Source organism: Homalodisca vitripennis, chromosome 2 (genome assembly GCF_021130785.1).
Source record: "Homalodisca vitripennis isolate AUS2020 chromosome 2, UT_GWSS_2.1, whole genome shotgun sequence".
Taxonomy (NCBI): domain Eukaryota; kingdom Metazoa; phylum Arthropoda; class Insecta; order Hemiptera; family Cicadellidae; genus Homalodisca; species Homalodisca vitripennis.
The window spans coordinates 2705499-2730220 of record NC_060208.1 but is presented as its reverse complement, the minus strand read 5'-3'; the positions used below and the strand labels follow the sequence as shown (position 1 = coordinate 2730220).

Here is a 24722-nt window from a genome sequence, read left to right as displayed (position 1 = left end):
GATTGTCTGTCTATCTATCTGTTCGCAGGACATCTCCAAATATATTATATAGTAGCAAATGATTGGTAATTTATCTTACACTGCATTCTGTTCAATTTATGTTTGTATGCTAAGAGTTGTTAAAAACAGTAAATAGTTTACTATTATTACGACTATTACTCGGGAAACCTCTATGTCCAACCTCACCTTTGAAATGATCCCTGCAAGAACTGGACTTAGACCTCAGACAGAATGTCAACAGTCAATTGTAAAGTATTATTAAAGAATGACGTAAGAATATAGAGAATAGCCACTTTAAACCCTGAAAAACAGTGTGACCAACATGCCGTAAACTTAAAACACTCTTAGAGTTGAATGTAGTGAAATTAAATTAAACGGAGTAATAGACGATATTGTTATATAGATAACAAATCAAAACTTTGATTATGTACAGGGACTTTAATACTTTTGTTATCAGATGGTCATTGGTTAAGTAGAAGCACATTGCCATCCGCCATATTGTTTTTGAAATAATTTTATAATCAATTTTGTGAAACGAATTTTTCTTAAAATGTAAAACCTTTTAGAAATTCTGTGCGTGGTGAGCATTCAGTGACATTTACTTAAAAGAGGTTATGTAAGCAAGTTCGGGGTTTCCGTTCTCTTATAATTTGTGAAAACGGGGTTTCGGATTTTTACCCCCCCTCTCATTCCCTCACAACCCCTCACTCCTTCCCAACCTCCCTCCCTCTCTCCCTAATTGAGATATTTAAAAATGTATAATTAAGAGTTTTGTTATAAATGGAGAACTCTCCTTTGCAGAATTCTTTGACCAGTGGTTAATATTTTACGCTTCATCTGTTTTTAACTTCAAAAGTGGGTTAGAGTGCCATATTAAATAGAATTCACTACACAAAATCACTTATTTAGACAGTTTGCTACTGCGTCCTTTTTTATGATCTTCAGGAGACAATTTGTAAAGTAATTTAGGGAATAAAACCAAATTGTAAGGTAACAAATTTGTAATTCCTAACCAAAATAAAAAGCAGACTTATCATAATGATCCTATTCAAAAGATTCACATATCGGATATATCTCATCGAAACAACCTCTATCGTTCCACATGTAGCCGTTTCCATTCTTCTCATAGAACTCGATACAGTGTTCATCCCCAGCATTGTTAGGTTCACCAGGCTCCCAGTCCGTACTCTCTGGCAGGGGCATCCCAGAAACCATCCAGATCCAGTCTCCATGGGCATAATTTGTACCGGAAGTCCAGAACCGATTATTCCGTATTCCTGTAAACAAAAAAGTATTTATTGGTCGTTACGTTATTTCTTATATTGTCATACAAAAAATTTTTGAATAAAAAAACTAGTGTTTTATTTATAATCTTACTGTCTTGTATGTCTTTTAGTATATTAATTTTGTACAAACATATTCAATATTTTCTATATACAGTAATATCTCACACATACTATTCCAACAGTCAAATTTCATCAAATGGTTTCATTAATTTGACCTCCATCATAATCCTCGTAGCTGACTTTTTTGGTTCTATTCAGACTGCATGACTACAAATTCCAGGAGTCAAGTCTATGACAGCACAGACTCCAGACGCTGCACTAAGAGGAAGGTGTACTGGAGCTAAACCCAACGTTCACAATATCAGCTGATTGTAACATTGCATTGTTTGATTGTAATCATAACAGCATTACCAGTTGTAAAATTTAAGTTTATTTTGAAAATAATTACTGATGGCGAGAGAAAAGAAGAGACCTGGCCCGTACCGGCGCACAGCTGTGTACTAGTGTGTTGCCGCGCGGTAATTTCAGGCGCTTCGCCCCACAGCCATCCCTGCGAATTGTTTATCATAGCTATGGAACAGTGAAACAATAATGGAATTACGAAACAAGGCGCGGCAACATACTAGTAGTAGCGCCTGCAAATTTCAGATAGGCCAGAATCCAGGTCTCTTCTTTTCTCTCGCGATCAGTATCGTTAGACTTTATTATAAAGTTCTCAACTTGGATAACACTTGAGTTGAGTACTACAGTACGTTGGATGTATTGAAAAAGTAGCGAATAAAATAAACACACTAAACGATAAACCTGGAAATTTTCTACATTTAGAAAATGATGCCAAAATAGAAAACTAATTGGACTAACAATGCGATTAATTTGCGGGAGAGAGGTTAAACCCTGGAGAGTTTTATTCAGAATCTTACTTTATTGTTCATATTATTTTCAATAACTACTAATTTATGCAGTGCCATACTTGTTTTACGGATTTCTTCCTTGATCAAGTCATTCTCCTCCTTGGAATCTATCGTGGCTAACCTCCATCCGTGTGACTGGCAATGAACTATCGCAGCAAACCAGTTGACCTGTACAGAGAGAATAATACAACTATTGACCAATATACCATCTTCCAATTCAGATATTGACCTATAAAGCTACGTAATACAGTGTTTTATGACCTAATAGGTACAATGTAATTTTAACACACTCATTGCGGCTCTATACTGAGTAATTATGAGTAATGTGGTAAGACAGCTCAATTGAGAACTAGACAACTTAAAATGCAAATCAGGAATTACCATCCAAATACAGTAAAGCAGTCTTGTTCAGTGGCATGCACAACATTTGGCTGAGTGGGGTTGATTACAATACACCTTAAGATTTGGCTCGGTTGTAATGTTATTAATCTACGAGCGAACAAAACTTTTAGCCAATGGCACTTTTGGTGTAGCTGCTACAACGGTTATTGCAAGATAACCGAATCAAGCAACATCGAGCGTGGTTGCTGCTTGGATGGTTGACCGTTGAGCGATCCTGTCCTTACAAGCAGCCCGCTTGCCCGGCCATTGATTGTGGTTCGGAAGTTACCCTTAAACCGTTGGTCCTTTTAGTCCTAACTTCGCTCGGTAAAATAAGACATTCTTAAATCATTGAATTTTTTATTTTTATCATGATTCGATTTCAACTAAATTCTAAAATCACCATTAATTAATTTTAAGGATGGACTTTCACACGTACCTCAGGGTGGCTTACCTTAATGAAACGCTCCACCTTGTACACTTTTCTACCAGTTGTTGAACAGTTTCCTGGTGAAGCTGAAACGGATGTTTGCTAATGAGAAAATTTTTACCGCTTTAGTATAAAACCAATGTTTTAAGGAAACTTAGCATTTCATTTAGTGCCGAAATGATGTACGTTGGTGTCAAATACTGAGAAAGGAATTTCAGAACAACTTTAGATTATCAAATTAGAGTTACCGTCCGCAGTTTTTTTTATTAATTTTACAATTTCAGCCATTCAAGTTTAGATCATGTTCTCTAAGGCATGAATAAATTTTAGAATTAAGAAGTATTTTTTGATACATTCTTGTGCAAGGTATTCAATCCTTTCAACGAACAATGAGACAAATCAACGAGTTCAATCATAAGAAAACTACTTATAAATGTGTACTGAAGGAAACAGGACTTTTCCGTATATTTGCCATCGTTCAGTGATAAAAGAAATCACAAAATTTACGTTTCGAGATCTCCAATCTGATCTCCCGAAGAAGAGATCAGATTGCAGATCTCGAAACGTAGTGTTTTTACTTTTTTTGTATCACTGAACGATGGCAAATGTCCGGAAAATCCTGTTTCCTTCACAATCCTTCCATTGTTAAAAACAAACTTCAAACAAAGAATGTGTAACATAAACATTAAACAAATATAAATGTTCCTACCCACCTCGTTGACAGCCAGTGAAGGGGCTGCCGGAGAAGCCAGGCTTGCAGGAACAGTACGGTACATGGTCAACGATATCACAGGTGATATTACCATGGCAGGGTCCAGGACATGGATCTTGACATTTTAGGTCGATACAGGCCAATTTTTCACCGCAGTCGACGTTGGAAATGCATTGAGGTAAAGCTATTACAGAGTATAAATTAGTAAGTTTTCATGTCTCTTTGTCTTATGAAGCCATTAAAATGTTCCTCAAAAGCTTCACATTGTAGGTCTGCAATTTGCTATACTTCACCCATCAACGTTTCTACTTGATATGGGAATATAGGTATGAATGATGTATTGTTAATAATTTTCTATTATCTGATATGTGTAGTGAAGAATATTGTACTGGGTTAGCGTAAGAAATCAATTTTGACATTTTGGCGTTAGTACTTAATTTTGGAATACCCTGAGTTGGGAAAAAAGGAAAAGTCGTGAAAACCCTTACTCTGTGTGTGCGTGTGTGGGCCTCGTGTGCTTTTACATATTGTATAGCCGCTCTGACGATGGCACTGCTGGAAACCAAACTGATGTCCGTACATTCATTAAATCACGCACTGTACCATACAAATATCACCAATCATAAAAATTGTTAGTAATTTATTTGTTATTGTCTACTGAAAAAATTGTTTTTTCTTCAGAAAAAAATATAAATTTTAATTGGATATTGGCCATTAATCATTGATATTTGATGTTAAAAACTATTAAAACTAAATGTTTACTAAGATATTTTGTAAAAAACCCATAACAATTGTAATATCAATTTAGGTAAGATTGGATGCAACCCTATAATACTTGACCAGGCCGATGCCGCTGTTTTGTTGAAATTTAATTTGTAGTTGAGTAGCCTTGCACTATTCTGTTTGCAAACTTTTATTTTCTAAACTTTTTAACCCTACCCAGCGTATACATTATTACGTTTTATAAAAATAAAAATATGTATTTCCTCAAAGAAGCAAAATGTGTCAAAGTGCTATTACAATTTTGATCAAATGTTTTTCCCAAAAGAATATATCAAGCAAAGAACTGATAAAACATGCTCATACTTAGTTCAAAGTAAACAAACGAGTAGTTTCAGTCGTAGAGTATGTCCAACCTGGTCTGTTGATCTTCACTGTATACCTGAGTGTTAGTGAAAGTTTTAGAGAACATGGATAACGATGGTTCTATTAGAAATGGTGATGGCATACAAGGATCAAGAAGGAACCGAAGGGGACATTATCTGTAGAAAAAGAAGAAACTCTTTTTTCCAGCCTTTTGAAAACTTGAGGTGAGACCCAAAGAAGCCGTACATCCAAAAAGTCTTATGATAAGAAGGCGACAAGAGCAATCAAAATTCATTATCAGCTGGGTATGGCTTAATTAATAAGGCTCAGGCCTTAACATAGTCCTATAGGTAAACTGCTTACAGAAAAACGCTGGGCGATTTTAGTCCTCGCAGCGTGGAGTAATATATCCCTTCGCCCCTGTGATGCCGCCCTCTCTCAGTATCCCCACCACTGCTCGGCACTCACCCGCTCGCTCTATTCCCTGACCACTTAGCGGCTAACCTCACACCAAAAAGCAAGCACCCTGGATACGTTTAGATTTACATTCAATTAGTATTTTAAGCTTGCATAGGCTTAAACACAAATATATACAATATACTTGTAGTATAGGTAAGTAGCTGCAGTGTAAATAAAATAGCGCGAACGAGACACGATCCACACAGCTGATAAAACAGAGAATAAACGGAGTAGAATAAACACGTTTACAGTGAAATATAAAATAATATCAGTACCTGCGTAGAAATATGTTTGTGCAAGTCACACTTTTAAAAGCAACTCGCTTGCATATAATTGTTTTAAAGATAAAGAACGGAAAACGACAACATAATAGATGAACGGAGGAAGTTGTAGTAAATGTCTGCGCCCAACAACAGGTTCCGAGATAAGTTATGCAACAACGATAAATTGCAAATCTTCTTTAATCTTTGCCCAACCTTCGTAAATTAAATACTGTGACATTTGTTGCATCGTATCTAAAAGTAATTATTCTTCTATACTTTAATACAGTTAGCCCTCTTTAAGTGTTATTCTAATACAAAGTTTTTAATGGCCACGACTTTGGGTTAGGAAATATGCATTACTAGCAGTTACCCGCAGCTTCGCACGCAATTTCGCAGGTTTTGCATCTAGTTTATGAAAACTGCTGGTTCGTGTGAATTTATTCCGACGTCAATGTCGAGTTTGCTTTCTTGCCACTTTCACAAAATATGTTAAAATTGTGTATTTATGGTAATTTTCAATTTATTCCGGTCTTTGTATTTTTGTTCCAACCTGATTTTGCCCTCACCGATCAAGAAAACATGTATATATACAAAGCTCTGAGGAATTAGATAGGTTACATAAGTCTTAAATGTGTAGTAATAGTTAGAGTACATTGTCTCATATCTCCACTGTTTAGCAGTTACCCGCTCCTTTACACGCAATTTAGTAGGCGTTGTACATGTATGACCGCTGCTGGTTCGTGTAATTATATTCCACGGCGGGGGACGGGTGGATTGCCCGATATAACAACTGTTCTGCAGACATCCGCCAATGTTTGGCCCGCTGCAGTCTGAATATTTATTGTCCCTGTTCTCACTCACAGTCGAGTATTCACTGTTGTTAGAAGTGAACAAGTGGTTTAAATGCGTTATACACAATTCATTAGTTTAGTTAGTAGTGAGGTGAATGGGCCATAAACTGTAGGGCAGCAGTGTTGGTGATCTAAAATTAACTTCAGTTCATTCAGAAAAACTTTCCCGCTTTTCGCGCAAAAATAAAAAAAATCCACACATACAAACTTTTTTGTATCACAATTTTGGCACAGTTACTTTAAAAATATATTTTATTGAAGAAAAGTAATAAGACATTGAAACTTAATACATCCATTAGCCATTGGCATAAACAGAAAAATAGATCTGCGAAGTTTCAGAATGTTATTTGTACAGAAAGTTGGTCTAACCATAAGTTGATTGTCGAGCGAGAATTAAACATTGCCGTCCGTGACGGATCATTGGAGAGTCAATGTTTTTATTTGGTTAGTAGGGCAACGGCAGGGCCGAACCTTCAGCGCGCGTACTGTACAACTTTATGTTTTATATGCGTTCTCTTAGAAATTCGTAAGAAATATTTTTATGCTCTATTCATCAAGTAAACGCTCTTCATAAATTCCAAGTGTAATCAACTCAGATTCTATATAAATAAGTTTTTTTTAATTAAATAACTCCAAATTTTAGATATCATACTCCCAAAGGGAGTATTTTTTAATTAAAAAAATATATAATAAATATTTTTCCCGTAATATTTTGTACATAGTGGAAAAATAAACTCGTATTCTTCAAAATAAAAATTATGTCAATCCCTCAGCTCATATATCACATACTTACTGTAAAAATGAGAAATGTTTATCATCAGCAGTTTTCAATTGTGCCTGATTATAAAATAGCCCAAAATTACTACTTCATATGTCTATAATTCCTCGTGCAGTGACCCAAAATTTATCTTTTTCTCTCTCTGCATTGAAGAAGGGTACCTTGAAAGATTATGACTGTATTTTTTTCTTTTAATTACTCAGCCCAAAATTGATTACACCACCTTAAAGACAGATCACAGCTCAACGTAAAGTACTCACCCAAAGAGCCGTCACTTTGATCAGAGGCACAGGTGACATGAGCAATCAAACAGAACCACAAAACTCCTAACAAGGCGAAGTTCACATCTGAGGCACTCATGACTAAATGACGTGAGCGAACTTTCCAAGTTCAATACAATGGGGTTATCAGGGTTATCATATTAGTTATCCCGTGCATCCCAGATTGTTAAGGCGGAATTACTGTTCAAGGCTAAATTATAACTTGGATTTGGATTTTCCACTCAGATGGACATATGATCTTCAGGAAACAAATCACGCCAGCTAATCAATGTCTTCCGAACATATAAGACAAAAATTCCAGCTTTTATATGTTACCAGATGTTAAGACAATACGTTCTTTTACCAGACTGGTATTTGTAATTTTTTTTCAACGACCAGTTTAATACGTAAATAATTACACGTAAATACTTAGTATTAGAAGAGTACATCCCTCATTAAATGAATTTTAAGCCTTTATATTTATTTCAAGTACTTCCATAAAACTACCAAAGACTACTGAACAAGAACTTGATTTGGCGAGAGTCCTAAGGCGGAAGTATCGTATCAGGTATTTTCTTTTTAGCAATAACTACAAACAAACATTAGATTTAAACGCGAATAAAAGGCTATTACCAATTGTGCAAGTTTATTTTAAAAATTGCAGGGTCACTCGAGATATAGCGAGGTCACCGAGGGAAAAGTACTGCGTAGTTCAGTAGCTGGTTACTGTTCGTTAATTGTAGCCATGCTAATCCTGTTTGTGCTCTTGTGTTTAGTTGCTGCAATACGCGGTCAAGGCAACAGCGTATGTAAGTTTATTTTCACCATTTTATCACATGGCTACTGATCTAAACTCAACTTATTCAATAAATTTCGATTTTGACGTACGTAAAATATTTTGTAATTGTGTCTAGAACTTTAAATATGAGAGTTATATTCTTTATTTGATCGTCTTATTCGAGCCGCAACATATTATCAAATGAAATAAAATAACATTTATTTCCACAAATTACTGGAAAAAGCAAACAGAAGTAAATATTTTGTATTGAAAAAAGAGAAAAAATTTAGCATTTGGATATCTCATGGTAATGCAATATACAATACTATTTAAGTAAAGCAATTCTAAATAGTTAACATTGAATAATTGAATGCTAAATAATATTAAAAAACCTTTTACAAACAAAGAAATAAAGAAAAAAATAAAAATAAAGAAATAAAAATTTTATATATATATATAATTCCCTTCTTATTTCGATGTATGGATTTATTTCTTTGTTGTATAAGGTTTTTTTATATATATATAATTACATATATTATATTTATTATATATAATTATATATATAATATTATTATATATATATATATATATATAATATATATATATATATATATATAAAATTTCTAGTTAACTCAGCAATAATGAATGAATTATTTTGCTACCTAATTTCTGTATAAAAAAACAAACAATAGCAAAAAAGCCTACATGGGCCTCAATGGCTTGTGCTTAGACTCGAGTTGAAATTGTTAGGCTTGGGAGTTTTATTTTGAGCAGTGTGTAGATTTATTTGATATAAATTTAATTGAAAACCGTTATCTGAACTAGAATAACTTAAGAAATCTGATGATAAGCGATAATGTAGAGGAAGTAAACAAACTAAATAAAAATAATGTGTAAACATAATTTATCAAAAATAAGATAATTACTTATGAAAACGGATTTTTCTATCTTTAGTTTGGAAAGGGGTGGCGAAGAGTGGAGAGGAGAGGAGAGGGGACAATCACGGAAATCAGTTAGTCTATGTCCGTCTTCTGTTTCTGTTTTGAAAATTCTTTAATAGACTTATTCTTTAACATTGCCTCCGAGGTAATTCTTTCAAATTGGCAATGTTTTGGAATTTAAATTAGTTATAGTTTTCGCTGCTGTAAGATCGGTCAATGTATCAGAAAAGCGCGTTACTAAGAGATAACTAGCATGATTCAGAACTATTTTGTAATGTAGATAAAATCAAATATCTAAGCAATCATATGTCCAGTCATACCGCAGTGTGCGAACAATGACCACTGCCCTCTGGATCACGCTTGTGTTGCCCAGAGATGTGAAGATCCTTGTGTCGGCACTTGTGGCTCCAACTCCACCTGCCACGTTAGGTTCCATATCCCTTCGTGCGCCTGCCCTTCAGGCTACACCGGGGACCCTTTGACAGCTTGCTTTCCACAGGGTAAGTACTTACAATTGCGGGGATAGAATATGTATATTGCAACGATATCATCGATTCATATTGTGTATGTCGAGTTTGGCTCCAGTTCACCTTCCTCGTAGTGCAGCTTCTTGAATCTGACGCTGTCCACAGACTTGCCTCCTGATATCTGGAGTCTTGTTCGTCAGAAGAGATCTATAAACTTCATTGTGCACCTGATGGGACAATGATAATACCTCTTGATGTAGATTACACTGCATTATGCAACCTATGTGCCTCTGATGTCGAAAGGATGTAGAGTTCATTTTGAGCTTACCGTCTCCAACTTTTTTGAGTCTCTTCAGACGAACATGATTCCAGATTCTAGTCTGAGTAAAAGTTTGCGACACCGTCAGATTCTAGATGCTACACAAGAGGAAGGTGAACTGTAGCTAAACGCAATATTCACAGAGTCAACTCTTCCAACCATAGCTACGTTAATTCAAATTTATTGGTATATTGTTATTTTAGTAAAAATGTTTCTTTGAAGGGTTTAAATCACTTCCATTACATTGAAATTTGATTTTTTGAAAAGATAATTTAAATGGAAATGCGTAAATAAGAGAAAATTATAAAAGAGTCTTGAATTGGTGACCGTCTAATAATACTTCATCTTAAGGGTATCTTAGTCATTAAATAAATGACTCTTACATTCCGTGTTTAATAGTAGATCATGACAAACAACAATCAGTATCCGAAATTTTAGAATGTTAAGGTTAAGGATGGATTTAAAACTTGTGTATTCAAAGTCATAGTGAATTTAGTGCACGTAATATTTAAACATCAAGATGTTAACTCTCCAACCGACCTCGGACTTTCATAGTCACGAAACGGCGTCAAAAGAAACTCTTACCTGGATGGTGATCTTTCCTAAATACTACGATGATAATTAGGAAAAAATCATATATTCATTTAGTAATTCCACATTAAGTACGGAATCTCGTGACTTTTAAGAATCCTCATTCATGCATAAGAGACAAAAACACAGCTGTTATTTAAATATTTTTTAAAATTAATAATTACGTGTGAAATAAAATAATGGTCGTACTTGTAGTTAAAAAAAGTGATTTTATGCCATGTATAAGGATAATATTCATGTTACGACGATAAAATAAGTAATACGCCTAATTATGCCATATTATAAGGTAGCTATTGTTGTTAATCGTATTGTTTCATGTTCCATACGAAACACAATAGTAAACATTATTTTCCATTCGGTAGAACGTTCTAGACAACAATTTTAATGTATTTATATTTGAACTGCAGATACAGTGTTTACACGTCTCAGAATTTACAACAATTACAAACTTCTTCACATTATAATCATAACTTGTTTTGAGAAAATCGTAAATACTACATTTCATGTAAAACAATATGCGTTTACTTACTAAAGTTAAGAACTTGCTGCCTCAAGTGAAAAATAACTTAGAAGGTTTAAAACAAACGTTGCAATGAACAATAAATGTGGGATGTTTACATATTGAATATGACACAGCTGAAGTAAAGTGGCAACAGTGTTGTTAGAGTTTCTTATTATGTATCCGTGTACAAAGAAGAAACAACTTGTAAAAACTGTAAACAGTGGGTCAAGGTGATCCATAGTAATAAGACATGAGTTTTGATAACTAAGTTAACTGTCTATCAGTGGGTATTCGACTAGACTAAAGTGAAATGAAACATGTGACCGTTTAATTAAAGACTAGAGATTTTGTACAGTGAATACATATACGTTTACGGAAGATGTCGAAAACTACATTTAGATAAATGTTATGTGAATTGTGCTTAAACTATTTAATTACTTCAGTTCGATATTTGAAGTAATTTTCTGTATTGTGAGCACCATACTACGATCTGTATGATACAGCTTCAGGTATAATGAGATATGATAAGTTTAAATCATATATGTTTAATGAAATTATTTTCGCATATAATCAAACACATATTGATAGAATAAAAATAAACTTAAACATCTCAGTGCTTATGCAGAATTATTGTATCATCCATACCTACATATTAGTCTGGAAGAATAACCAACCAGACTTATAACGTAAATAATAAATAAAACATTACATAAATAAGTTGAATTGTGATACACCTTTACTATGATTATATAAATTTATTAATTACGTAAAACAATGTTTGATAAATTATCTAATTTTTATTATTTAGTTAAGTTTTATGATTAACATGGTTTTGTTTTTTAGCTTTCTTGTTTATATGCTCAGTAGAAATATTTAATGGATTTACCAACTTTACGAAGACCTAGAAACAAATTTTAATGTCTTTGGACTGTATGACAACGCAATATATATTCATAACATTAATAAAAATAATAATAAAATTAGCGCTGTATTGTAAAAATGTGAAAATAAAATTTACTGTGTATTTCAATCGCCTTATGGAAAACCAAGATGGCGATGAGGAAATGAAGAAAAAAGTATTTTTTTTAACAAAATGAATATGCTGTTGTATAAATATCAGATAACATTTTTTCACTAAATGACCAACACACGACACTGTAGTTGGATTGGTTGGTTTCAAAAAATAGGCGTTATAACACAACCAAAATGAACAGCAAGAGGTTGCTAAAAGCTAAAACACAACCACCTGAAAAGTAATGGTTGTTTGTTTAGATTGCGACAGTTATACATTACAATTATAGCACACACCGATGTTCAGTACAGCCGCAGTGCACAGCTAATGACCACTGCCCGCTGGATCGCGCTTGTGTTGGCCAGAGATGTGACGATCCTTGTGTCGGCGTTTGTGGCTCCAACTCCACCTGCCAAGTGAGGTTCCACATCCCTTCGTGCGTCTGCCCTTCAGGCTACACCGGGGACCCTTTGACAGCTTGCTTTCCACAGGGTAAGTACTTACAATTGCGGGGATAGAATATGTATATTGCAACGATATCATCGATTCATATTGTGTATGTCGAGTTTGGCTCCAGTTCACCTTCCTCGTAGTGCAGCTTCTTGAATCTGACGCTGTCCACAGACTTGCCTCCTGATATCTGGAGTCTTGTTCGTCAGAAGAGATCTATAAACTTCATTGTGCACCTGATGGGACAATGATAATACCTCTTGATGTAGATTACACTGCATTATGCAACCTATGTGCCTCTGATGTCGAAAGGATGTAGAGTTCATTTTGAGCTTACCGTCTCCAACTTTTTTGAGTCTCTTCAGACGAACATGATTCCAGATTCTAGTCTGAGTAAAAGTTTGCGACACCGTCAGATTCTAGATGCTACACAAGAGGAAGGTGAACTGTAGCTAAACGCAATATTCACAGAGTCAACTCTTCCAACCATAGCTACGTTAATTCAAATTTATTGGTATATTGTTATTTTAGTAAAAATGTTTCTTTGAAGGGTTTAAATCACTTCCATTACATTGAAATTTGATTTTTTGAAAAGATAATTTAAATGGAAATGCGTAAATAAGAGAAAATTATAAAAGAGTCTTGAATTGGTGACCGTCTAATAATACTTCATCTTAAGGGTATCTTAGTCATTAAATAAATGACTCTTACATTCCGTGTTTAATAGTAGATCATGACAAACAACAATCAGTATCCGAAATTTTAGAATGTTAAGGTTAAGGATGGATTTAAAACTTGTGTATTCAAAGTCATAGTGAATTTAGTGCACGTAATATTTAAACATCAAGATGTTAACTCTCCAACCGACCTCGGACTTTCATAGTCACGAAACGGCGTCAAAAGAAACTCTTACCTGGATGGTGATCTTTCCTAAATACTACGATGATAATTAGGAAAAAATCATATATTCATTTAGTAATTCCACATTAAGTACGGAATCTCGTGACTTTTAAGAATCCTCATTCATGCATAAGAGACAAAAACACAGCTGTTATTTAAATATTTTTTAAAATTAATAATTACGTGTGAAATAAAATAATGGTCGTACTTGTAGTTAAAAAAAGTGATTTTATGCCATGTATAAGGATAATATTCATGTTACGACGATAAAATAAGTAATACGCCTAATTATGCCATATTATAAGGTAGCTATTGTTGTTAATCGTATTGTTTCATGTTCCATACGAAACACAATAGTAAACATTATTTTCCATTCGGTAGAACGTTCTAGACAACAATTTTAATGTATTTATATTTGAACTGCAGATACAGTGTTTACACGTCTCAGAATTTACAACAATTACAAACTTCTTCACATTATAATCATAACTTGTTTTGAGAAAATCGTAAATACTACATTTCATGTAAAACAATATGCGTTTACTTACTAAAGTTAAGAACTTGCTGCCTCAAGTGAAAAATAACTTAGAAGGTTTAAAACAAACGTTGCAATGAACAATAAATGTGGGATGTTTACATATTGAATATGACACAGCTGAAGTAAAGTGGCAACAGTGTTGTTAGAGTTTCTTATTATGTATCCGTGTACAAAGAAGAAACAACTTGTAAAAACTGTAAACAGTGGGTCAAGGTGATCCATAGTAATAAGACATGAGTTTTGATAACTAAGTTAACTGTCTATCAGTGGGTATTCGACTAGACTAAAGTGAAATGAAACATGTGACCGTTTAATTAAAGACTAGAGATTTTGTACAGTGAATACATATACGTTTACGGAAGATGTCGAAAACTACATTTAGATAAATGTTATGTGAATTGTGCTTAAACTATTTAATTACTTCAGTTCGATATTTGAAGTAATTTTCTGTATTGTGAGCACCATACTACGATCTGTATGATACAGCTTCAGGTATAATGAGATATGATAAGTTTAAATCATATATGTTTAATGAAATTATTTTCGCATATAATCAAACACATATTGATAGAATAAAAATAAACTTAAACATCTCAGTGCTTATGCAGAATTATTGTATCATCCATACCTACATATTAGTCTGGAAGAATAACCAACCAGACTTATAACGTAAATAATAAATAAAACATTACATAAATAAGTTGAATTGTGATACACCTTTACTATGATTATATAAATTTATTAATTACGTAAAACAATGTTTGATAAATTATCTAATTTTTATTATTTAGTTAAGTTTTATGATTAACATGGTTTTGTTTTTTAGCTTTCTTGTTTATATGCTCAGTAGAAATATTTAATGGATTTACCAACTTTACGAAGACCTAGAAACAAATTTTAATGTCTTTGGACTGTATGACAACGCAATATATATTCATAACATTAATAAAAATAATAATAAAATTAGCGCTGTATTGTAAAAATGTGAAAATAAAATTTACTGTGTATTTCAATCGCCTTATGGAAAACCAAGATGGCGATGAGGAAATGAAGAAAAAAGTATTTTTTTTAACAAAATGAATATGCTGTTGTATAAATATCAGATAACATTTTTCACTAAATGACCAACACACGACACTGTAGTTGGATTGGTTGGTTTCAAAAAATAGGCGTTATAACACAACCAAAATGAACAGCAAGAGGTTGCTAAAAGCTAAAACACAACCACCTGAAAAGTAATGGTTGTTTGTTTAGATTGCGACAGTTATACATTACAATTATAGCACACACCGATGTTCAGTACAGCCGCAGTGCACAGCTAATGACCACTGCCCGCTGGATCGCGCTTGTGTTGGCCAGAGATGTGACGATCCTTGTGTCGGCGTTTGTGGCTCCAACTCCACCTGCCAAGTGAGGTTCCACATCCCTTCGTGCGTCTGCCCTTCAGGCTACACCGGGGACCCTTTGATAGCCTGCTTTCCACAAGGTAAGTACATACAGTAGTGAGCTTCGCGGAGATAAAATATTCATATTGCAAAGATTATCATAAATTCATATTTGTGTATGTCGAGTTTAGCTTCAGTTCACCTTCCTCGTAGTGCAGCTTCATAAATCTGACGCTGTCACAGTCTTGACTCCTGATATCTGGAGTCTTGTTCGTCAGAGGGGATCCATAATCTCCATTGTGCACCTGATGAGACAATGATAATACCTCTTCACATAGATTACACTATATATGTAGTCTATGTGTCTCTGATGTCGAAACGATGTAAAGTTCATTTTGAGCTTATCATCTCCAACTTTTATTAAATATCTTCAGACGAACATGATTCCAGATTCTTCTCTGAGTAAAAGTTTGCGACAGTGTCAGATTCTACATGCTACACAATAGGAAGGCGAACTGGAGCCAAACTCAATATTCACTAAGAATCAAATCTTCCAACCATAGCTACTTTAATTTAAATTGATTGGTATATTATATCTATTAGTAATAACCTTTCTTTAACAGGTTTAAATCACTTCCATTTCAAAAAATGGGCGTTATAACACAACCACGATGAACGGCCAGAGGTTGCTAAAAGCTTAAACACTAACACCTGAAAAGTAATGGTTGTTTGTTTAGATTGCGACAATTATACATTACAATTATAGCACACACCGATGTTCAGTACAGCCGCAGTGCACAGCTAATGACCACTGCCCGCTGGATCGCGCTTGTGTTGGCCAGAGATGTGAAGATTCTTGTGTCGGCGCTTGTGGCTCCAACTCCACCTGCCAAGTGAGGTTCCACATCCCTTCGTGCGCCTGCCCTTCGGGCTACACCGGCGACCCTTTCACTGCTTGTTTGCCTCAGGGTGAGTACGAATACATAATGAAGGAAACAGGATTTTTCCGGACATTTACATCGTTCAGTGATACATAATATCATTAAGACTACGTTTCTAGATCTCCAATCTGATCTTTTCTTTAGGTAAATCTAACCTAACACATAATTACAAACTAGCTTCAAATAAACTAACTATACCGGAGCGTAAGTCAGGAATCACAACCACCATGTTGTGAGTCAACTTCACTAACTGTAAAACATGCACTTAATAAAAAACAAAACACAACACTAATTATCGTAACTAAACCATCAGTTGTAGATGGTTGGTCGGCGAATGCAGACCTATTGTAACCTGTATTGTTTAATTCAGTTTTAATAATACGAACCTAGTTTTTTCAATTTTAACCTTCTTTGTAATTATGTGTTAGGTTAGTTATTTACATGAAGAAGAGATCAGATTGCAGATCTCGAAACGTAGTGTCTCTGATTTTTTGTATTACTGAACGATGCAAATGTCAGGAAAATCCTGTTTCCTTCACAATCCTTCCATCGCAAAAAACAAACTTTAGACAAAGAATACGTAATGGATTTGTAGGTTTCATTTTGGCAATATAATATATTTTTGTAAAATATTCTTAATGTGGAGGGCGATGGAACCCAGTAAAGTGTTTATTCCCATTTCAGGAAAACGCGGCTTTTGAATAAATATGGAACGGAAAATCACAAAATTGATACTGTGAGTTTCAGATTGTACAAACAATACGTTACTGTTATGTGTGCACTAGTTGACGTTTATTGAATACGTTTAACGGTTTGTTAAGATGTTGGAAATGTATTTTTTTTTTTTTATTTACGGTAAAAAATATTTTAAACATCAAGGCTTAATAAAGAAGTAGTACACATTAAAGTGGACACCTTTTCTTGACAAAAGAAACCAACAATAGTACAGTTATCGGGGAGAAAAGCAAAATATTCCATCTCGTATTCATTCATCGAACCTGGATTTTTTTTTTAAACGTAACGAACCCTCTATCTGGATTGCGCTGAAAATTCTTAAGGAGTATATGAAATGAATATAGGATTTATTGGAGGCAAAATTGCGAGCAGTTATTGTACTGGATTTATACACGTTGACAAAATTAAGAGTTTTGATCATTACGTAGCAAAGTAAATAGATTAAATACCAATATCTTGCCTTTTATATGCGTTCTGTGCATGTATTATAATAATTGTAAGCACAGATATTCGTTTTTCTGGAACAGGTTAAAAGAAATTGAGATTCAAAGCCATTATTGTTGTCTTGTCATACATTTTCATTTAGGATATTTAGGCAGAACTTATCGCCTATTTAACATGCATGCAACTTTTATCATTTAGAAACGAACCAATCTTTAATCTAAAAAAAGTATACCTTCATTAAGTAACCTACCCGACCGATGTCTGTAAATTGTGTGTGTGTTTTTTTTTAAACTATATTCGTTATTATGGGAAGGCATAATAAAAAATTGTGTTTTTAATGGTACAAATCTGGAATTTTTGCATAATACTTTTAATAAAAACGTGAATTTTTCACCAACAAAGTCTTATCCAACAAACACATCTCGTGTTTCGTACGTCATTCTATATTTTAAACAAAAAAAAGGTAAAGGGCATAGTAATTTTTTTAATTTGAGTTCAATTTTTAGTTCAAATCGCATATAATTAAGAAATAATAAATATTACAAATTTATTTTGTAATCGCTAACGCATTAACGTTTTTAAATATTATTTATTTTATTTCAATTCCAAACATTACAAGTGTTTTATTCAATGAATGTAACACTGTGTCATACTTCATTATTGTTTCATGTCCCAGACCCTCCAGAGAGTTGCTCACCCCCCACCAGAAAGGTTTACAGAGTTCACAGTGCTCAAAAGGTAATTTGCGGTTTGTATTGTAGTGTAGTAGTTATTAAAACCATCTGGATTCACTTTCATAACAAATCATGTCTTAATTTTGGGCATCTATTCCACGTTCTGTTTTTGTTAGTTTTGAGTTTATTTATTAGGTTAGGTTAGGTTATGATATTTTACCGAGGGCAGGAGAGGAAGAATGACGTAGGCCTAATGCATTTTTAGTCCATCATTGTTGTTGTAACGGTAAAGTTATCCTAAACTAGATATTATCATGGACACAGCTCGCACATTTTGAAAGATTAAATCCCTTCTTAAAACAAAGTTAAAGTATTTTATGTACTATGAAACGTCAAAGAATTATTTATTCCCAAAATATATTTTACAAAAATATACAATTAAATGAAGATAAATGAACATAACCTAACAATGTATAGTTGGATATTGTTTTGACCTTTTTTAGATTTTACAACAAACCAAGGAAAGCCTGACAATAGAGGTTAGTTATTAATATCGAGTGCAACTGTTTTAGATTAACTGGTACTCTGCAGTTTTGCACTGTCTGTCCATTGGCGAGAGATTGGCAAGTATCACATCCAAAGAAGAAATGAATTTAATCAAAGAAGAGATCTCCAGAACAGGTAAGTCTTGCGGTAATTATTCATATGTATTTATAGGTGTGGATCGTATGTGCGATCGCCACTTAAGGTGAAAAAAAAAGATCAAGTAAAGTAAAATGGATTTTTACATTGAAACCCTTCGTAATGTTCAACCTAGGAGCTGCAAATTACTTTGAGTGTGCAACATTCACAAGAACTAATCATATGCATGCTTTAGTTGGATTCTCTTAGTTTGAATGTTAAATTTAGCTCCAGTTCACCTTTATTTTATTGCAGCCTCTTGTATCTGACGCTGTCTCAGACTTGACTCCTGGAATCTGGAGTCATGTTCGTCTAAAGAGATCCATAAATAAAGTCTTTGACGAAGAAGCTTAAATTGAGCCTTTACATTGTTTCGACAACAAAGACACCTAAACTACAAGATACAACAATACAGTGTAATATATGTTAAGTGGCAGTCTCATTGTCTCATCTGGTGCACTAAGGTGTTTCTGACTCGATCTCATAGCATGGCGGGGCAACCGGGTTTTCTACACATAACGTAGCTATGGCAGAAAGGGATTAAATTTGAACATTAAATGTAACTGAACAATTAATTATTACTTGGACAATTCGCCATTAAAAGGAAGGAGAACTGGAACTAAATTTAACATTTCAGTTGAATCTCCCCTTCCTTCCATAGCTACGTTGTGTGTAGATTTTGTTAGACTACACACCAACCGCAGTAATGTTTGGATATGGTTATTTCGATGGTTTTGGTAAAAAGCCGTTTATTTTAATATATTTCTCTCACAGTATTTAATTATGTAAATGTAATAGTAAAATCCAGTTTTACTCTGAACTTTCAAAAAGTATTATTAATTCAAGCAATTATAAATCTTTGCAGGCATTCGAAATGACCAGTTCTGGACGTCCGGAAACAGCTTCGTGCTGGGAAAATGGACTTGGTTTTCTACTGGGCTGCCCATTACGTTCGTAGACTGGGGAGCCGGAGAGCCCAATAACATCAATAACAATGAAAAGTGTGTACAATATCACGAAAGGAACAGAACCGGCTACGTGTGGAATGACGTCACATGTGTCGGACTGAGCTACCCAATATGTGAACATTTTGAGAAATAAGTTATCGATATAAAAAATATATATTTATATATCAAAGAAAATAAATTTTTTGGGTAAATTTGGATTATGCATTCTACTCATTGGTAACGACTTTTCTATTTGGGGAATAATTTCTCCCATGCCTTGCTGCTAATATGGGATTATACTGATAGTTAACATTAAAATAAAACTCTGGAAACATTAGATTTTAGGACATTTTAAATAATATATGCAAGGCTCTTCAAAACTTTACTCTGTTGCAGTTTTACAAAAATGGCTTTTAGTAAAATTTAATTTGAATCACCGTTTAACATGATGGTATCAATATTGTTTTTTGAGTGAGGCAACTTCACAGTCTGGCAGTGCTAAAAAAAGGTTCCTGTAAATAAAGTAACAGAAATTGCATGGCTGTTGATGACCAACTGAAGAGCTTAGACAGACTAGGATCACCTTCATAAACCGCATGTGAGGAGGAAGAGCATTGGTGAGATGAGGGGATTCACGAGTCTCCCTCCATCCAGTATAATAAGCGGCCACCACCACAATCGAATCATCGATATTCGTGATTATCTAAAATACCGAAACCAAAATATTACACCGAATTAAGGTTCAAATTACAGTACACTTAAGCTGTTTTTATATCTAAAAAGTAATAACTTAATGATGAATAAAAATCTATTTAGCTATGTGTATTTATAAATTGTAACATACACAACAGTGCAACATTTAGATACTTTTTAATTAGAATTAAGCTTTAACTTAGAATTACTTTTACTGTTTTTTAATATATTTAGATATATTTCTTCAAAATATTGAAGAATGAACGTGTCTGATAGCTTTTGACACAAATAACTCATGTAGGTAGTCTACATCGCTATTGTATTTGCCGCCATATCTCAAATACCATATTAAAGATTTTACTTTGTTTGAATTGATTATGATCAATATTGTTATTCAATACATTAAAAAGGGATGGAAACAACGAATTATAAATAACTATAATTAGAGAGTTTTTGTATTCGATGGTATATGTATTTCTATTCAATAATTTAGTACCCTGATTAGAGCGCCTTGGTGGCCGCTTACTATACTGCAACCTAAACGATACAACGGAATATTCGAAGACTCGACAGAACGTAACAAAAGTCAAACATAAGGGCAATCTAAGTGCCACTTGAAATGTTGTCCCAAAATTAGTAGAGTTCTTGCTTGGTTCAAGCATGACCTATGTACCTAGAAGTAATTCAGGAATGCCAATCCAGTATCCAGTAATCCAGTAATCTGGATCCTTGGTAGAGAGAGTTATCGCATATACTAATAGACATGACAACATTTTAAGAAAGATCTGTCGGATCCCTATAAAACAGAATTGGGTCCAGAGTAGAGCCTTATAACACTCCATATGTGACAGTCTCATACTTAAAAGTGATACATAAGGATTTACTTTTCAGTTGTTATCAGATCGTCGATGAGAGCAGTCGTGTCCTTATCTCTCCGACCGCTGATTGCCTGAACCGTGTCGTTACCTGTCCGGTACGGTCTGACTGTGCGGCCTGACTGTTACAGTTATTATTGTATTATATCAACATTTTAAATATATTTTTTTTAAATTTTAATAGTTTGTTATCATGGCCGATAACTGTAAAAAGTGTAACAAAGTCTTCGTCGAGAGTGATGTAGTAGCTAAGTGCGTCGACTGTAGGCATGGTTTTCATGCCACGTGCACACGTGCAGGATCGACCCAAAGTTTCACTAAATCTAAAAATAAAACCTTGAAGTGCGATTCATGTGTTGAGGAATCTAAATCGAATGCTTCAGTTCGCAGTAGTGAGGACCTCGAAGACAAAAATTCTATTTTAGAAGCTATTCGGGCCCTAAAAATCGATATAGAAGGCAAATTTAATGTAGTGTTGTCATCAGTTAGTGCTGTGCAAGACGAAATAAAAGGTATGCGCGATTGTGTGATTAAGCTGGAGGGTGAACAGGAAAAACTACAGGAGCGCTGCAGCAGGCTGGAGCATGCTGATGACGCGTTGGCTGGCTATGTGCGGGACTTGCAACAGCGACTGCACGATACCGAACAGCACTCTCGATCTGCTAATGTGGAGATAGTCGGTCTGCCAAAGACTGACAATGAAAATATTGTCGACTGTCTCCAGCACATTGCCGGTGCCCTTGGACTTGAGTTCAGGATGGAGGACATATCGATCGCTCATCGGCTGAGAGCTTACTCCACGAGAAGGCATGTACATCCGCCGATTATTGTGCAGTTCGTCTCCAGACGCGTCAAGGAGGACTGGCTGAGGGCAGCGAGGACGAAGAAGAATTTAAAACGCCGCGGACATCCACCCATCTCTCACACGGAGTAATGTATACGTGAACGACCACCTGACACCTCACAATAAAGCGCTTCTGGGGAAGGCTCGCCGGCTTAAGCGAGAGGGGAAGATCGTCCTAGCCGGATTTTTCAACGGAAAGGTCGTCATCAAGGCTGCTGAGGGTGCTGAGGCTGTTCGCGTCACCATGATGGAGGATCTCGACAGGTTTGACAAGAGATAACTTTCCTCTGTGGTCCGCATTACATAAGTAAGTTTATACGTCTATAAAATTGTTTTCTTTCGTTAGTATAATAATCAGGCTTTTTCCTTTGTTTTATTCACTTTTTATGTCATAAAGAAGATACTTTTAATTTTCATTTGTATTGTATTTATATAATCTAAAACTACATTTATAATTTTACAATACACTTTCTTATTAGAGAAAATAATATTTCATTTTTCTCTCGATAGGTTATTGTACGAGGAAACGATAAATTAAGTATGACAATGAGATTGATGTAATTAGTTATTATTAGTTTGGTGTATGGTTTTGTATTTTAATTTCTATGAGAAAGTCAAGTTACTAATAGGTAAGAGAGGCTCAAATTTTATATACAATTTTCTTTTCATGTAAAATTTAATATTAGTATTTTTCGGAGTATAAATTCAGAACATAACTAACTATTTATTACTAATCAATTAAATATTTTCTAAATTACATATTTGCAATATTTTTTTTCTTTAAGCGAGTAAAACATTGAAAAAATAAATTCAATTATTTTAGTATTGTTATATTTGCATTGTCTGTTTTTGGTAATAAATTGTCAGCAACTTATACAAGCATACGCTTGTTTATTATTCTTATTATGTTTATTATGGTATACGCATCATAGGCCTAGGTGTAAGAAATTAAGATTAATATTATATAGTTAAATACATTTAGTACTATTTAATTTATGTACACAGATGTCTTTATTTAGTCTGTCTTTCCACTATTTAATATCTTTATTATTTAACCAGAAACTATTTTATGATAAAACTTAATGTTCAGAATTCACAAACTTCTAAATTTGTCTATGTAAGACTGCAATCTTTAAATTTGAAAAACTTTAAAATGTATAATTATGCAATCTTTTTAATCGTCTACTGAAATTGGCCATTTTTAATGTAATTACATTGTAATAATATGGATTTATATAAATGCATCTTACTGAAGTATAAATAAGTAACAGATTATATGCAATATTTAAGTGCTAATTAAACTTCTGTGTATGCCAGGGTACATATACGCATTTATAAAATATACTTTTATTGCTTTCAAATATTTAGACTGGCCGGGCGGGTGATTGGGCTTGAACGGCATAAATGGGTGAGAATGATGACAACTCTTTGTTTTTCCACAACGATTGTTTAGAACTGGAATCATATTTTGAATACAAAGATTTTTTTTTTAGTAGTAATTCTGTTGATAAACTTAAAATATTCCATTGCAATATAAGAAGTATTTCAAAAAACTTTGACGAACTTTTGATTTATTTAAATGATCTTCCTTCGCTAGATATAATAATATTGACAGAGTGTTGGTTGAGGGGAGGTGAGGAGGGGTGGACCATTGACGGGTTTGACTTTGTACTTACTGATAAGCAGCGTAACAAGGCTGATGGTGTAGTTGTTTACTACAATAACCGGTTGTCAGTTACTGCATCACAGATTTCTATAGGTGACACGTACGGCATAAAACTCTACTTTAATTTTTGTCATAAAACTTTTTGTCTCGTGGCTCTCTACCGTACGTTTGACTGCGACATTCAACTTTTTTTTGATTCTCTAGAACATTATCTTGACAGTTTGAATAAGGACGAAATAATTATCTTAGCTGGAGATTTCAACTTTGACTTGCTTGAAACAAACTCCCCTTATACTGACAGATACTTGAATTGTATAGTAGGTGCTGGTCTCATTCATTGTATAGATAAACCAACAAGGGTAACAAAATCAAGAAAGTCATGCCTGGATCACTTTATTATACGATATAACGACATGAACAACGTACAGGCAGCTGTGTTACAGACTGAGATAACTGATCACTATAGCACTGGTCTTACAATTACTTTTCCCGTTACAGCACCATCGGTTATGACAAATACAGCACAGACGATTATAGACTCTGCACTCTTGTCCCGTAATCTTGCTCATATTGACTGGAAGACGATTTTTCAGAACGAAAATGTAAACGGTTCTACATACGAATTTTGCAAAATGGTAGGCCAAGCGATCGATAATTCTAGAAAACCAATTAAAAAGTCATCTAGATTCAAGAGGCTTAAGCCTTGGATTACAAATGATCTGATCAAATTAATTCGCGATAGAGATAAATTGAGCAAAAAAAATTAAAAAACAGCCTTTTAATATAATTCTTAAAAATAATTATCGAACGTTAAGGCAATTTATTGCCAATTCTATCAAAACGTCTAAGCGTATTTACTACAGGGCTAAATTAAACGAATATCAAAATAATCCTAAATTGTTTTGGACTGTAATTAACGAGT

The 24722-nt window shown here is 34.1% G+C and overlaps 2 protein-coding genes across 2 annotated transcripts; one reads left to right on the top strand and one right to left on the bottom strand.

Annotated features, from left to right (window-relative positions):
- Positions 1-987: 987 nt before the first annotated feature.
- Positions 988-7565, bottom strand: LOC124356043 (C-type lectin 37Db-like). The gene is made up of 5 exons (XM_046807199.1): positions 7418-7565; positions 3722-3904; positions 3033-3094; positions 2257-2365; positions 988-1277 (listed from the first exon to the last, which is right to left on the bottom strand). Exons 1-5 carry the CDS (start codon positions 7515-7517, stop codon positions 1045-1047), a joined length of 687 nt encoding a protein of 228 aa, XP_046663155.1. The 5' UTR covers positions 7518-7565; the 3' UTR covers positions 988-1044.
- A 485-nt stretch (positions 7566-8050) lies between these two features.
- Positions 8051-19940, top strand: LOC124356042 (neurogenic locus notch homolog protein 4-like). The gene is made up of 8 exons (XM_046807198.1): positions 8051-8226; positions 9451-9636; positions 12334-12519; positions 15216-15401; positions 16084-16269; positions 18097-18158; positions 18667-18775; positions 19641-19940. Exons 1-8 carry the CDS (start codon positions 8163-8165, stop codon positions 19874-19876), a joined length of 1215 nt encoding a protein of 404 aa, XP_046663154.1. The 5' UTR covers positions 8051-8162; the 3' UTR covers positions 19877-19940.
- The last annotated feature ends 4782 nt before the right edge of the window (positions 19941-24722 follow it).

Coding starts and splice junctions, on each gene's coding strand:
- LOC124356043 (XM_046807199.1), bottom strand. CDS start 7,517: ATGAGTGCCTCAGATGTGAACTTCGCCTTGTTAGGAGTTTTGTGGTTC. Junction 2,366..3,032: donor AGGTGGAGCGTTTCATTAAG/GTAAGCCACCCT, acceptor CTCTCTGTACAG/GTCAACTGGTTTGCTGCGAT. Junction 1,278..2,256: donor GGAAGAAATCCGTAAAACAA/GTATGGCACTGC, acceptor TTTTGTTTACAG/GAATACGGAATAATCGGTTC.
- LOC124356042 (XM_046807198.1), top strand. CDS start 8,163: ATGCTAATCCTGTTTGTGCTCTTGTGTTTAGTTGCTGCAATACGCGGT. Junction 9,637..12,333: donor GACAGCTTGCTTTCCACAGG/GTAAGTACTTAC, acceptor ACCGATGTTCAG/TACAGCCGCAGTGCACAGCT. Junction 18,776..19,640: donor AGAAGAGATCTCCAGAACAG/GTAAGTCTTGCG, acceptor AAATCTTTGCAG/GCATTCGAAATGACCAGTTC.